This window comes from Zootermopsis nevadensis, unplaced genomic scaffold (genome assembly GCF_977971745.1).
Source record: "Zootermopsis nevadensis isolate Lab colony 2312 unplaced genomic scaffold, Znev_1.0 Znev_ptg000012l, whole genome shotgun sequence".
Classification (NCBI taxonomy): Eukaryota; Metazoa; Arthropoda; class Insecta; order Blattodea; family Termopsidae; genus Zootermopsis; species Zootermopsis nevadensis.
In genome coordinates, this window is record NW_028259144.1 from 1140279 (window position 1) to 1156909 (window position 16631).

The 16631-nt window shown below is 37.4% G+C and overlaps 1 protein-coding gene across 5 annotated transcripts; it reads left to right on the forward strand.

Annotated features, from left to right (window-relative positions):
- Positions 1-603: 603 nt before the first annotated feature.
- On the forward strand, positions 604-16404 carry RSG7 (Regulator of G-protein signaling 7). 5 transcript variants are annotated; one of them, XM_022071241.2, is made up of 14 exons: positions 604-822; positions 2299-2529; positions 3064-3245; positions 3718-3814; positions 4350-4400; positions 4668-4774; positions 5847-5898; positions 5985-6208; positions 6409-6635; positions 7499-7612; positions 8298-8423; positions 8665-8851; positions 9235-9327; positions 9544-16404. In XM_022071241.2, exons 3-14 carry the CDS (start codon positions 3096-3098, stop codon positions 9607-9609), a joined length of 1494 nt encoding a protein of 497 aa, XP_021926933.1. In that variant the 5' UTR covers positions 604-822; positions 2299-2529; positions 3064-3095; the 3' UTR covers positions 9610-16404. The 5 variants fall into 5 exon arrangements, with proteins under 5 accessions (XP_021926933.1, XP_087204365.1, XP_021926931.1 ...); XM_087348239.1 differs by lacking the exon at positions 2299-2529 and having other exon boundaries at positions 604-1289; XM_022071239.2 differs by lacking the exon at positions 2299-2529.
- Positions 16405-16631: the final 227 nt, after the last annotated feature.

Consider the following 16631-nt stretch of genomic DNA (forward strand, 5'->3'; position numbering starts at 1 on the left):
TGCAACTTTTAGAGAATATTACCAATATAAAATGTTGTTAGAATGTTTTGAGTACTTTTGTAAATGAGAGATGTATAAGTTTTATGTTTTCTATGCATAGAGCTCAGTATGGAAGATGGCTGTCTTCTGGGTTGTAGGACTGTGCAGTCCATCATTAAGGCCCTGATGATGGAGGCACCAAGACCTCTGAAACGTTGATGGACTTTTACCGGACCTCGCGGTGCTACAACCCAGAAGGCAGCCGTCTTCGGACAAACCTCAAATCCATTTCAGTCTTAGGATGAATCGATGGAAATAAGGTCATATTTGGATCTCCCCACCCCATTCCCACCAAATACAGAAGTATGTTCCCATTTTGTCTTTTGTCTACATAAGTCATAAGTTGCAGTTTTAGCAATTTCCTTCCGTGCTTTCCCCTAGCACTGTTTTACTTATTGTTACACACTTATATTTTGGAACCTTTGTTATTGCATATTTATGTCAGATTCTTTACTGCAGCCTGCATTAACATGTTCATAATTTTGACTTATTCGATTCTCGCGCTACTTTATGAACTTGGTTCTCTGTCTGTACCACTAGATGCCTCTAGTGTGGGAAGAGGATTGATCGTTTGGCGATTTAGTGTGAAGTAGGCTGTCTATGAAGGTGGTTCATTTGTTGTGGTTGTTTCAGTTTGCTTGTTATGTATACTTTGTGACCACGAATGTCAAGCGTTACGTGAAAATATGTTAACCGACGAGAATAAGTGGTGGTGGACCTAAACCAAGTCTTTACACAAGCATTTTGTCATTGGTTTCGGTGTTTATTACATTCATGATCAAGGTTTGGCATTTCCGTCTCCTGCGCTGAGGAATGTTTGTGTGCTTATGCATGATTTAACAATTACTGGTAGCTCTGAAGTTTTCGTATCTTTTGTTCCACATATTTTCGTTATTAACACCGTATTTCATTTATGTTTTTGAAACATGTCTGTTTGTGATATTTGTGTGACGACTTTAATATAGTAGCTGTAACGTTCATTGTTATAAGCCAGTCCGTGGTAGAGAACAATACAGCCATTTGTTGGGGTTTGGAATGAGTTTGGCATACGTCTCCCAGCCGAAACTGTAATACTAATTTCTTCCTGCCTACGAGTCTTCCCGCTACGCTCTTTATTGCACTATTACACGGTGTATATTTAAGGCAAAGATGTTCGAGAGTAAAGAAGGAAGTGCTAATTTTTTGACGTGATTGGAATGCTGAGATGGCCTGTGTTCAGTGAAGCTGGTTGTGATTATGGACTGGAAAAAGTTTGTTGCCTCTTGACTTTTTCATATATTTAATGAATGTGGTTATGTGTGTACCCCGAATTCATAGTCTTCCATTAGTGTTTGTAGTGTTACACATCAGTGACAAATCGCATGTTCAAACGGTAGTGTGTCATAAATACAGTAAGATGTAGCTTATCTTCGCATGTAACCATCTTTGGTCGGAAGTATCGATCAATTTGTTCGGTTTCTTTCGGTCAGTCTCGTAATAGTTCGTGTCAGTTCAGCTGTTTTAGTCCGGGCAATGTATAACCTCAAGTGACTAGAATCTAGTCCAGCCTCTATAAGTTCTTAGCCCCTATGTTGCTGTGCTCAGTGTCATGCCCCTAGCGGGATTTTTTTCTTTGATAATATCCAGTCACCCACGTGGTTTACTGCTCGTAAAGACAGGCAGACGTTTCGTTTTAATTGGCAGGGTATTTAAAATATAAATAAAAACTAGGCGTCGGAATAGGGTAATCAGGACTTTCATCCCAACTTGGGCTTCTACGGAGACAAAATGAAAACTGCCACTTCGCACGGAACTAAAACTGAGCTAGTCGTGTTTATTTTGGGAAAAGAGTAATGTGTATTTTCTTCCTGCAGTGTGTATATTTACCGTTGGCACTTGGCCAACATTGAATTTCATAAGACTGCAAGAAATAAGACGTTGATCTGTTCCTATGGCCGTGGAATACCTCGATATATTATGTTGATTTTTTGACGTCACTGGTAAAATGTTTATTGGCTCGTAAACTGAACATTTCAGATTATACAAACGATATATTTTATTTCCCGTCATAAACCCCCATACCCTGCCTTTGCTTTGATTGCTTTTCTGTAATAAAAATGGAGTATTTCTTTGTTCTGGGTCATAAATTACAAACAAAAATAGGACGTTGTTTCGTTGACGAAGATTTTAGTAATGGTATTCATAAATCATATTTTTTGTCTCAATCTGATTACTAATTATGTCTCCTGTATTACAAACGTGCCTGGATTGTGTGAGAAGCGATATTTCGAGAGCCGTTAGTCACTTTTTTAACATAAGTCCCCGGAATTAAGCATCTCAGTTTCCTGTGACCTTCAACAATGCACGGGAAATCGTGGCTTCGGTCCGGAAGAAAGGCCACCTTCCTGAACAAAGATGTCGAGACGAATTTCAATCGATATGATTATGTCTGAACGGGACTGTTCGCCAGCAGGCAGAAGAAATGAGTACAGATCGTCGTTACTCAAAACGGTGAGACGTGACTCTTTGTTCTTACGTCACTGGTGAATTATATATCAGGGCTGTGACTATTGTTCACTGAATTACCCCAGAAAGCCAGTCGTGTAGAACAGTGACGAGAGAGAGAGAGATACATATACAGACATGGAAAGGCACTCCAATAGAGAGTGCATCATTTCCAGTGCATTCTTTAACATAAATCGACGACAAACTTCTGGGATGTTGCGTCGTGTAGTCAGGTAGAAGTTTATCGACATTTAAGATGTACTTGTTGCCTCTATCATCAGGACTCATGATGAGTCGTCGACCAGATGATGGAGCAATGTTTTAACAATGGAGAATAGTGGAGAAATCCCCTGCCTTTTATGGAAACTGAAGGTTTGTTACTATGTTCACAACAGTCCTCCACCAGTCCCTATTCCAAAGCAGGTGCTTCAGTTCACATCTGCATGAAAATCTCTTGAGTCACAAGTGATGTGTGCCCTGATGATGGAGGCATGACAGTCATTTTCATCCGTGGAGTTTATCACTAACCACCGTTTGCAGGAGAGCGATGCGGCTCGTGACGCCCTCGTGATATGGTCACCATGAGTTCCGAGAAGGCGGCCGCCCGGCGCAAGGCAGACTCCAGTAATGGTGGCCAAGCGGGGCCAGCAGCGGGGTCCGGGGCTCCGGTGGCGGCAGCCTCAAACAATGAGGAGTCCCCAAACCTGATTGTATATAAAAAAGTGAGTGGCTGGGATGAACATAATGGGCTTGCTCTCTTAAATGGTTCTGTCTGTACTGAGAAACAAGCATAATTAAAAAAATTAATAATTGTACAAATTAGTGATTTTCTTGAGCATAATTCTTCTAAACTGTATTCCCGCTACCTGACAGATTTCAGATGTAACATCAGAGTTTACTCTCTCACTCACATGTTTTGACGTCGGTTATATCCTGAGTAGACATCACACTTTTATTTATTTATTTTATTTACAAGTTCCAGAAATCCAGTAGTGGATATAGAACACGTCACAAACTCAAGTATAAAAGCATAAAATACATACATTAAAGAATTACATCTAGACAAGCAGCGTACTAAATACAAAACAATATAACTAGTATTTTTTATTGTAATAGTTATCCAATTAGGTACTCATCCACAGTATAAAACGAGTGAGTAATTAGAAAATGCCTTAATGATTTATGTTTCTGCAGATGGAACAGATTGTCGAGAAAATGCAGGACGAAGCATCCGGTGTCCCAGTCAAGACTGTCAAGAGTTTCATGTCAAAAATTCCCTCAGTTTTTACGGGTGAGTAGCGGACATCCTTGAATTTTTTTTTCTTTTGACTTTCAGGAATAAGCGACAACAATTTTTTTAAGGCTTTCCAGTGTTTCAACATACTGCAGTTGCCATCTTCAGGGAGAATGTCTGCAAGGGGTATTACGAAGTTCTTAACAAAGATCAGGTAGTGGGTGGTGATTAGGCATGCAGAGCAGAGGGGTGATATCCAATGGGGAGCTGCTACCTGTTTCAGCAAAGAGGTTATTATACATTAAACTTTGATGAGTTTTAAGTGGTCACGCTTTCCCTGTTCCCAAATTCCAGAAACTCTTGCCAACTGCCATGTTTTTCAGGAACATAACCCCCTCATTTGGCTTTAGGTTTCAGTTTGACGATACAGATCCAATGGACTATGTTAAGACGTCGTTTGGGGTTTAAAATCCTTGTTGTCCAGTAATGCTTTCTAATTTTTATCCTGGCTTATAATTTTTTTTTAAGTATAGAAAACATGTTGAAATCTGGTTACTGTAATCATGTCAGATTCTCACATTTTTGCTTTTAGGTTCTGATCTCATCATGTGGATGATGAAGAATTTAGATGTTGAAGATCAAGGTAAGTTCGCAGTGCAATATCGGGGATAGTAGACGTGATGCAGCTAGGATCTGAAGTTGGTTATTTCCTGTACCCTAGGGCTGTAATTATTCTGCAGCCAATATCTTTTTCTTCTATGGCCCCTCGGACAGACGGGCCTAACAGAGGATCGAATCGAAGAGGAGAATTGAGGAGGCCATGGACCGAATACGGACCGGAGAGCCATAGAAGAATAAGAAGTTAATGCAAAGGTTTTCATGGTCTCTTTTTTTTTTCTGTTCCTGACAGCTGAAGCTTTGCACCTGGGCCACCTGATGGCAGCACATGGTTATTTCTTTCCCATCGATGATCACATGTTAACAGTAAAACATGACAACACATTCTACCGCTTTCAGGTCAGTTAACATGTCTGCCTGCTGTGTTCTTTGTGAAGGTGACGTAAACATTTCTCCTGGTGCTTAATTAAGCATGATGTCGTGAAGACGTATGGGGAGTAGAGGTTTAGCTCCATAGATTCTTAATCTTGGCACTAAACACCATGGTTGCTCTTCTCTGCTCTCCTGGAGAAGGGGTCCTCAGTACCTACTGTGTAGAAGACGTGTCCGTATGTTGAGCTGAAGTGAAAGATCTCTGCCAAGCGCTTAGTTCTGTAGCATCTTCAAATTTTCTCCACCCTCAAATTTGCCCAGTTACTAACTCTTTGAATGAATATGGAAAGTAGGCTTTAGTATGAAGATTTCCGTCTTCTGGGTTGTTGCGCAGTGTAGACTGGTTGGGTGACCAGACAAAATCTCACACGAAAATTACCCACACGGAAAAATTCTCACATGGACGAATGCCCATATTCACAATACTATAAGTAATCAGAAGCGTTAACTGGTTACCGTAGTAAACTGACGTTTCGGGAACATATTCAATAAAATTTCCTTGGGCGATCAGCCGCGTTAACTGGTTACCGTAGTAAACCGAAGTTTGGGGAACAAACTCTGTCCCCATCTTCAGTGTTTGTTCCCGAAACGTCAGTTTACTACGGTAACCAATTAACGCTTCTGATTACTTATAGTATTGTCAGTGTGAGCATTTGTCCATGTGAGTAATTTTCGTGTGAGCATTTATGACAGTGAGCTTCTTTCTGTGCGCAATTTTCGTGTGCGGTTTTATCATGGAACTGTATGGTCGATGTTTACCAACGTTTCTGAGGTCATACTGCCTGGAGCCGCCGCCGGCGCAGATCTTGGTGGTAATATGACGGAGGCAGCAACGACCCCTCAAATGCTGGTAAATGTCCACCAGACTACGTGCTGCTGCATACAAGAAGACAGCTATCTTTGTACTCACTACCGTGAGAACCTCAAATCCTACAAAACTTTTTAAATGTCTTATTATTTATATATTATTTATATATTTCTTACATGAAACAATATACTTTATGTTGTTGAAAATTGACACTTGTGTTTCATTCAACAGACGCCATACTTCTGGCCATCTAATTGCTGGGAGCCAGAAAACACAGATTATGGTAAGTGGATTGAAGTAAATAACCCGAGGATATAAATATTTTCCCGTCTAAACCCCACAGATATGTCTGTATCGACATTTTCACAGCTGTGTACCTCTGCAAGCGAACCATGCAGAACAAGACACGGTTGGAACTAGCGGACTACGAGGCAGAGAACCTTGCTCGGCTCCAGAAGATGTTCTCACGCAAATGGGAGTTCATCTTTATGCAGGCAGAGGCTCAAAGTAAGGTGGACAAGAAGCGGGACAAGTTAGAGCGCAAGGTGTTGGACAGCCAGGAACGGGCCTTCTGGGACGTCCATCGCCCGATGGTCAGTTTCATGTCTTAAATGAGTTCCGAGTCCATTTATCTTGCGCTATAGAGAGGGTGTTTCAGACTGTATCGGTTCTTCGAGGAAGGTTCTTTTTTTAAATGAGTAGATGAACATTGAGAAGTTGAAGTGAATGCATATTCAGTATGAATTTTAAATTGTTTGCTTGTGAATATTGTTCGTGATGTACCATATTTCAGCCTGGCTGTGTGAACACAACGGAGGTTGATATTAAGAAGGCTTGCCGGGTAAATAAGCCATTCAAGAGCAGTCGACACTTACAGCTGGGTGTGGCAGGGGGTCGCATATCTCCATCGGCATCAGAAACTGAGTTGGCTAGTCCAACAGAGGCCATAAAACGCCACATAGCCATGTTGAAACAGCGATTGGACCGACGCAACATTAAGATCTCCAAAGTTGCTGAAGCGTGAGTACAGAGTTGCAGAAAATTGTATAGAATCAGTAGTGTCAAATTGCTGTAGAATTCTTTTTTATCCCTAGGTTCTCATCAGGTAAAATATAAAGTTTGATTTGAGGTTTTCACAGCGGTGAGTATGATTTCTGTCTTCTGATATGATGCACTGTGTAGTATGGTCGATGTTTACCAACGTTTCAGAGGTCATACTTCCTCCGTCATCAGGGCGAGGCAGTATGACCTCTGAAACGTTGGTTAACATCGACCAGTCTACACAGCACAACAACCCAGAAGACAGAAATCTTCAAAATATAAAGTTTCTTCAATCTCTGTTTTTGTAGTCGCATTCCTGATTTTTGATTGTAAAAGAAGCGTGTGTTGTACCTACGTATGTAAGGTTGTATAAATTTAATTTAATTCTACAGTTGTGTAGTATTTTGGCTCTGTACAATTTTTTAGAGAAACTCTGACGTACAGCCAATATAGAATACTAGATTAATAGTTTATTGTTTAATCTTTCACCTATATATGCAGCAGAGTCTATGCCCGGATAACTTATTAATTAAAATTAATTTTACACTGAACCAGGATAAAGCCATTTCCTGCTTTAAATGAAGTTACTTTATACCAAGAAACTTCCTCGGACCGTTTCTTGGAACATTCTAATTTTAGCTTATCCTTCCACTGTGTTTATTCTGACTTTTTCTGCATCATATAAAACCAAGTAACTCTTTGAAACAGGTAAACTTCTGCCAGACTACGCGGCACTACAACCCAGAAGACGGCTATCGTCAGACTCGCTGCCATGGAAACCTCATATCCCACTTGATCCATTTTGTTTGTAAAGAGAGCGTTCTGATGTGTGTGTTTGGCAGGTGTATCGGCTACTTTGAACAATACGCGGAGTATGATCCCTTCTTCACTTCACCAGAGCTCCCTAACCCTTGGATAACAGACAATCTTGAGTTCTGGGAGCAGGAGAAGATAGCGTAAGTTTGTAAGATCCATTTTAATATTGTCCTCTCATCTATGACTAGGTATTCCAAATGGTTTCTTCTCTTCAGGCTTCCCAGCCAAACTTTTTCATATTTCTCATACCTCCTGCCCTGCTTATGCCGTAGTCCTTGATTTGATCATTCTAATGATATTTGGTGAAGAGTATATCATTTAGTTATTCAAGTAAGAAAGTAGTCACTTACATAGTCATTTTGTTAGGAAATTTGTTATTCGTTAAGGAAGTTACTTGGGTGTTTAAGTAATTTGCTACCCACTTATATAATTATTATTAGGAACTGATTATTCATGAATTGCTTAAGCATCAGAGGATTTTCTTTTCCTCTTTCTGCTGATATTTAAGAACCTTGAGTGAGGGAGACAGAAACAGTTCAAGTCAGACATATTGCCACTTGCGGAGCAGACGGTGCTCTGAACTTGTATTCATGAGATACCTGGTTTGAACTTTTGTCAAGTTGTGGTTTTCTTCAGTCTTTCAAAAGAGTGTCAGGGCATTATGTTCAAATAGGCCAATACCACCTCCTTCGAAATCTTATCTTCTTACCATTCGTGATCATCAACCCACCTCACTTAGTGTAGTTGGTATAGTACCTTTTGTTTGCTGTCGAGTCTGACATTAATGTCCGATGCTGCTGGCTATAGTTTGGTGTGGCCTTACAGGAAGGACATCCCGGCACGAAGGGTAAAGCGCTGGGCTTTCAGTCTGCAGGAACTGTTGCAGGATCCTGTTGGACGAGAACACTTTGTCAAGTTCCTTGACAAGGAGTTCAGCGGTGAGAACCTCAAGTGAGTAGTATGGAGTAGACTGCAGAGATGGGATGTAGGAAATGGCTCAGGATTATGTCTGGTGATGATGCTCTGTTGTCAACGGTTTAGGTTCTGTTAGCAGAGAGATAGTGAATCAGTACTGGCTGCAGGCGAGTTTTGATCACTTCAGTATGTGCAGATCTGATAGTTAAGTGATTAACACTAGAAAAGTTTCTGTTGTGTCGTTACCAGAGATTACATCTGAAGCAAACTGTTACAGGTTCTGGGAAGCTGTGCAGCAGCTGAAGGCACTGCCTCAGAAGGATGTACAAGATAAAGTGGACGAGATCTGGACCGAGTTTCTAGCACCTGATGCTAGCTGTCCCATCAATGTGGACTCGCAGTCATATGAAATAACGAAGAGGAATGTGGAAAATCCTGATCGGTGGAGTTTTGATGTGGCAGCGGTTAGTGATAACATGATAGTCACGTGGTTATAGGGTTCCAAATGAAGATCTTATTCTTCAAAGTCAGTCATGCTATAATCTGAGAAGATGCAATAGACATTTGTGTCTGACTATAAAATTAAACTTTACCATTCTAAGTAATAAGCATAATGTAAGATTTGAGGTTTTCACAGCGGTGAGTATGAAGATTTCCGTCTTCTGGGTTGTTGCGCTGTGTAGACTGGTCGATGTTAACCAACGTTTCAGAGGTCATACTGATGACGGAGGCACTATGACTTCTGAAACGTTGGTTAACATCGACTAGACTACACAGCTTAACAACCCAGAAGACAGAAATCTTCAATAAGCATAATGTCTCTTATGCTGTTTTTTTCTCCCCACAGGCCCATGTGTACCACTTGATGAAGAGTGATACTTACTCCAGGTACCTGAGATCAGAGATGTATAAAGAATTTTTAAATGGATCAAAGAAAAAGGTAATTATTTATTAGCCTCTGTTAAAAAATAAATTTTTGTGGATAATAACTTTTCAAAAATTGATGTCATTTTAATAGAGGTATGCTTGGCTATAACATTTGAATCTATTTTGTTATGTTCTGCCACGGCTGAAAGTTATGTGAGATTTCCCGTCAGGTGAAAAGATAAGTTCTGGAAATCCTTGACCAATTTAAAGATTCCACTTTTCCTTGCAGACTTCAGTGAAGGGTATCCGATCAATAGTGTCATTCTCAGCCCGCAAAGAGACGGCCACATCCTAGTCTGAGTATGTGCTCTCGACGAGACCCGTCCACAAGGCGGGCAGGTCACTGCAGATGTCCAGCTGCTTTCCTGTTGTGCCAGTTTTGATTGTGTACAGTGTGAATCCTCCAGTTACAACAGGTTTGACAACAAAGGCCATTTCAAAGGAAACAGGAATTATTAACACATTCCTTTAAAAGTCTCCTCCCTCCCTTCACATCGTCACCAATTAATTGGGAGTGAGAAATCCAACTAAGATGTCATGTTGGCAATTCATCACTGTCATTGTATAGACCCATGAAACAAAAATTGTCATTGGAATGAGTGACCAGTGTGATTTTGTGATCATCAGTTATGAGTCCAAAACAAAAGTGAAAATGTACAGCTTATTGATCAAAGGATACTGCTATCAAATTATTTGAGGTATATTTTATGCCGGTAATAATGAACTTATGCCCCTGATATTAAATTTGCATCCTGCTTGGAAATAATGCATTACTACATATTTTCCTGCTTATCATGTATAATTACTGAATAAGGCCATTTACATTTTCCTTATATTTTCTGAGTAAAAGTAGTCAGTCCAAAATTAAGTTTTTTGAAGACAATTTAAATGTTTTCTTATCAGAAGACATGTCCAGTTGTTTTATATTGCAAGTTTCATTGTAACCATCTGGCGTAGTACTGCATTGCTTTTGACAGCTTTAATTCCTCTGAAAATAAGTATCTATCAGTGGAAAGCACAGGGTGGGGTCTCAGCCACTGATACAAACATTCATTCTTTGATGTTTTCTCTCACTGCTATTTATTAATGATATTGAAATAAAAATCTATATTGTTTATGAGAAATTAACTATAAAGAACTGACAAATGATATAACCAAAAATGGGGGTCATGTTGAACTGGGAATATAGAATTAATAAAACAACACATCGAGGTAAAATATTTTTACTAACTTAAGGTCAGTATGTTAAAATGTAACTTGCAGATACTTCCATTCTTATGCTGAGTATGGGAATATTTTTCTTCATGCGTATTACTTTGTCGTGCCAGAAGATATGATGTAATGCATTTGTCCTTTGAGAAATAATGCCACAAATAACATTGTTACTAACAGTGTTTGAGTAAAGTGAGGAAATACACAGAAAATTTAAGATTTGGTTTATTGGTGAGGAAGTTCCTTGTGTAGGATGAGAAGGGTACAACACCATAAATAATACGTAGTTCGTTAATATACAGACAGTGTTATAATACAAAATACTCTCATTCTGGCAGAGTTTGAAGTACACGTGTGTACTTACATGTGACTCCAACAAACAAATGCAAAATAAACATTAATTCGATGGCAATAGAGCATATCTTAGGTTAGGTTGCTATAGATACATGTTCTGTGATTGCGGGTGTGGCCACCATCAGTTGTTTTCATTTTCTTACCTTTCTGTAAAGGTTAAATGACCTCAAAGAGGAAAGAAAACTTGTCTGCAGTCATCTCATGATTGTCTTCCACATGTGTGGTTGTGCCATATTCTTTAAAAAAAGGACTGCCTTTGCATATTGCCAAAGATGATATTCAGTGCCAGTGAAATTTTAATAATAAATGGAATACGTTTTATAGAACACAGATATCTGTGTTAACAGATATCTTTATTATCCATCCTTATTAAAAGCAATGTAAATTTGTGTTTTCCATATTGAATGTGTTAATCCCACAGCTGTCTAAATTTAAGAACAAACACTTTGAGATACATTACACAGAAAGTAGTGTGAACTATAAAGGTCCAACCATGATTGAAAGGTCTTGAAATGGCATAGGTTGATTATAAATTCAGAACTACATGATGAGGGAGACAGCAAAACTTCTGAATGAAAGTATACTGAAATGGGTAAGAATAATGAATGGTTTGTAAACACAGCACACTGTGTGCTAAACACTGCCATGATTAACGTAAAGGATATGAGAAAGAAGGAGAACTTACAAGAGCATGGAAGCTCACAAACCTGATGTACACATCGTCCATCTTTCTTTAAATTGTATCTGCAACATCTTTCTTGTTTTATATGTATTAACCTAGTCGAGGTTTTTTCTTGATGCCATAATTAAAAATGTTTAGTCTTGTTCTATGTGATATGAAGAATGCAGATGTGATGTTAACTCTCCCATTTCAGGATAGAAACTTGGATACTTGTAACCCTTCCAGGCAGATCCTTTTGCTGATGATCATGAGTTGACTGTTAACATTTCTTTGCGAATAATATTTATTATTGATTGGATATGAATATTGTTACTTTCTCAGCAATATTTTACTGTGTAAGTTATTGTTTATGTCCAGAAATGGCATTATTAGAGGTATTACTGCATCTCTTTTTTTATTTATTTATAGTGTGCAGTTTTTAACATGTGAAATGAATTGTTCAAAGTAGGGAATATTTCCCTGTAGGAGTAATGTCAGACAGGATAGCAGTTGTCATTTCATATTCTGTTTAGTCAGCGTTTTATGTGTGTGCTTCTACAAAATCATAATGTGGTGATACAGAGAATGTTTGCATTGTGAGGTTGTGAACAGCATCACAGTAAGGTGATTGTACTTAACATTTCCTTGCCCCAACTTTGGGCCAGAACACGTCTGAAATGCCATGTTCTTCATTAGTGCTGTATGATAAAATATTGGTGATTATCTTCTTTTTATATTTTTTAACTTCTGTTAATTCAGTAGAACTTAGTTGTGCAATATTAGCAGACTTCATACTGAACTGTACTGTGATTGGTATCATTCATTATAGTACAATGAGGAAATCTTGATGCCATTAGCAAAACTACCAGTACTTCATTAATAGTAATATATTACATTCATAGTGATCAACTCTTTGAAGCATGAAGCAAATTTAAATAATATTTACAAATTCACTTCATTCCTCAGAGGAAAAACAACACATTTCCATTACAAACATTAGTTAGTGCTGTTTAGGAAATAATTGCTCTTTATTCAGAAAGTCATAGGAAGCCAATAGATATCATATGTGGGCAAAATGCAAGGTTACTGAATGTTAGATCAGGTGGTATTTATAACTGCTGTGGGCTTTTTAATGGTCAGAGTGTAGTTGCTAGTTCAGTGAGCATATTTACTCCTCATATAGACACATTTTGCATGTGTTACTGCACATCATGTTCAATTAGCAGTTTCAATTTGGAATTGGTAAGTGGATTCCATTTTGTTTGTGAGTTCATTGGTTTGTATTTCTAAATGTAATCACAGAATGTTCATACTTCAGAGAGTATGTAAACACATGTTCCAGTTGTTCATTGATTCAGTGAATCAGTACTTGCCACCATATTTGATTTACAAAGAAGGGTTTTAACATTAAGACAGTATTTTTATACCAATATTGATGATTTACATTGTGAATATTCAGTGTGTGTGATTTGATATCCATCCGTAACTTTGTTCCAGTGGGACTTCAATGTGGTAAGTTCTTTATACACAGATTTATATGTATTTGTCATAAAAAAAATCCGTTCCTTTTTAACTGTTAACATTTTGATATGAAGCATAACCTTACTAACTAGTGTATCAGATTTAATTTAGGGATACCTTCTGGCCAACATTAGAAGTGTCATGGTGAATTGGAGAAATAACTTGAATTATATAATGAGTACAGTTTGAATTGCATATAAAGCATGGTTACTGATTCAAGAAATGTTTTCTATCAAACAAAAACAAGTATGTTTCATCATATTAACGTGTGATCAAGCATTAGAACATATATTAAAATATTATTCTGGAGTAAATTATAATGCTTTAAATTAATATGAAATGACAAGTACATTTTTGACATCTATTTTGAAACCATTCAGATTTGACATGGGATTTTAAAAATTGTCTGTTAATATTTGGTTTGTAGTAAAATGTAAACCCTATTAACTTCAGTTCTTTGGTGATGGTTCATGAAATTCATTAATCAAATAATGGGTGTGATTGATTGTACATTGATAAGACAGGGTTACTAACTGCTCACTCCTGTCTGATATTACCCATTATCATGTTCTACCTTCATGTGGCCATTTCAGCAGTCTTATGTGCCAGTACTAGCTGGCAGTTGTAAGTTGTTTATCACCATATTGTCATACAGATTTTAGACTGCTTCTGTTTGCTACAAAGAGCATCTTCAATTCTGCACTTGCTGTTCTTGGTTTATCAGCAACACATCAGGGCTACCAATGATTATTGGTCTTGCACTTTTTATTTTATTTTTTAGGTTAAAATTATTCAGGGCATGAACACATTGGTTTAAAGAAAACAAGATTATGAAGGTAGGAGCATAAGTATTTTTAAGATGTTTTCTGCAATTTTGCGTATGTTTGCTCTAGTGTTCATTTATTGCTAACAGAAGTTTCCTGTTACAAAGCTAATCACACAGTGTAGTTTTCCTTTAATTTTCTTAAATACTCACTTATCAAAAGCTTTTCTTACATGTTTAAAGTTTCAGATATTGATGAGGTCTGTGTCATATTTCATATACGTATCTTTGATACTGTGAACTCATTTTGATAAAAATTTATGAGTATGGGGTTGCAAAATTGAATTGACAATTTTTTTAATTTTTTTTTGTATCTGCAATACAAAATGTGTTTTATTCATTTGTCATTGTACCCAAATTGGAGAGAAGTGTCCTGTGTTTGCATATAAATTGCCATTATTATTGTTGTGTTATATGAGGAATGTTAGATCAATGCAATGTATGGTTATGATTTTCCTGCATCAAATGCTGCAAGTCCAGAAATTATAAGTTCACCTTTAAATGTATATATTTACAACTTTTCTGCCATTATTAGTTTTTATTGCCATCATTATTTGCATCGATAGTTTCATCAAATCATACCGTCTGCAACTCGTAACTTCTGTACTTTTAAAGTAGGTGCCAGTAGACAGGAAATTTCTTTTGTTTTCTTTTAAATCATTCTTAGCCCTGACCTTTAAGAGTTGTTAAAAGTTTTCTAAGTGTCAGTGGGTTGATATGAGTTGGACAACTGCTCTTTGGAAGCACTGCATGATGTTACTATCTTCTCAACATTTTCTCATCTAAGTTTCATGTCCACCTGTTCCCTGCCACTTTTTAACTGCAGCTCCATCACACCTTTGTTGCTTACAAATAGAATTATCTGTACTTAATGTATACATAGGCCTGTGCCTTGTAACAGCAATTCTGGAAACATTTGATCAATAAGTTACGTTAGACTCGAAGCTGCAGTAAAGAGAGGTCATGGAGAGCATCTGAGTTTCAGATGTTAGAAGTGGTGTAGTATTACAAAAATGATCAGTTACTTGTGCATCTTTTATTCACAGAATATTTTAGTAGTTCCATTATTTACCAACAGAGGTCTGTAGTTGTGCTAGCGATCTAAAACAAATACCTTACCTCATGTTTGAGCACTTTTATATTTTTCTGACAAGTCGGAGTTCGGATACGTTTTATGTTAAGTTAATTTAATGAAATGAGTTACTTGTGCTTTTGTAGTAAGCAGAACTTTCTTTTTGGCAGTACACCGGTATGTCATACAGGCATCTTTTTTATTGGTGATATCTGTAAAAAATATAAGAAAGTTCTTCAGCTTTTGTCCTCTAATCTCATTTTGACTAGTCTGATCCTGTAAATTTGGTTTTCTTGAAATCAGTATCGCTGTTACATGTGGACAGCCTGTACATATTTTCTTTCATTTACCTTAATTTGGTGCTCTAACCTTGGTTACACAAGAGACAATCTCAATAATGAGTTGCTTTTGGCTATTTCTTAGCACGTAGTTCAGTGAATGTTGCTGTGTTTGTACCATTCAAGTGAAACACAAGTTTTCTTGTGTTTTTAATTTTGACATAATTTCAGATTGAGCAAATATTTATCAGTCTGGAATTCACTTTACGCAAAGATGGTTTTTCAGGCTGCTGAAAAGGAAATTATTTCACCACATTCTGAGCACTTAAATATAAATTCATTGAACATACAAATCCGTACGTACATATTAACGGTCTCTAGGTTGTGCCAATTTTATAAACATTAATATTTTAGTCTTCTGTTCTTAAATTTATGTGGCAGACCAAAGGTTTCTCACCACTGGTCTAATTGATGTTGAGTGCAATCTGAAACGGAATTTTATTTAAATTTCCCTAAAAGTATATTTTTGTATCGTAATGTTCCCATTTGTCATTTGCACCAGATGATGTATATTGGATATGGTAACTGCCCAAAATGTTGTGCCAATGTTAGAGCACCTAAATAATATTCTTGTATCTTGCCATCACATTTTGTTGATATCACAGTAGTCATAAAATGTTCAATACTCATGCTTTTTTCACACCTAGTCATTGATAATAGTATGAACTGTTGTAGATACTTAAGTTCATTCCATTTCTGTCATTGGACATTACACGCACATAAAGGGGATGGTTGAATGAACCTCTCTGTAACTTGTTGCAGTCCCCTAAGAGATCATGGGTATTTTTTTTAAATGTAAGAAATATTAAGAAGAAAGTGTTGTATATAACTATATACATATTATTAATTAGCTATTAAATGATTTTTTTAAAGTTACAAAAAAAGTTTTGTGTGGCTATGTGATAGTAAAGACAAAAGTGGAAACAAACAGATAATTGAGGACATCAACAAGATGTTTTAATGTGTAGTAAAAAGTAAAGCTGTCCCACTATACGCCATGTAGGCGCTTGGGGAGAGTGGAGGTATAGCTCCTACTGTGTTTACTACAGAAAAATCAGAATTGCACTTGTCTCAAATACAATAAAAGATGAAAATCAAATTATACTATACATGCATATTTTTACTTACCTTTTATCACTATCTTACATTTAATTCAGCCCTACAAGATGGTTTCCAGTCTGCTACATAAGGTAAGGAATGCAACACACCTCGGATTTCAGTGAATTGTCATAATGTAACTGTTTGTGCCTTGTTGTCTATGTGCTATAACAAAACTATTCTGCAGAATTCCAACATCCTGTGTCATAAAGGGTCATTCTGAGTTTTTTTCAAATAA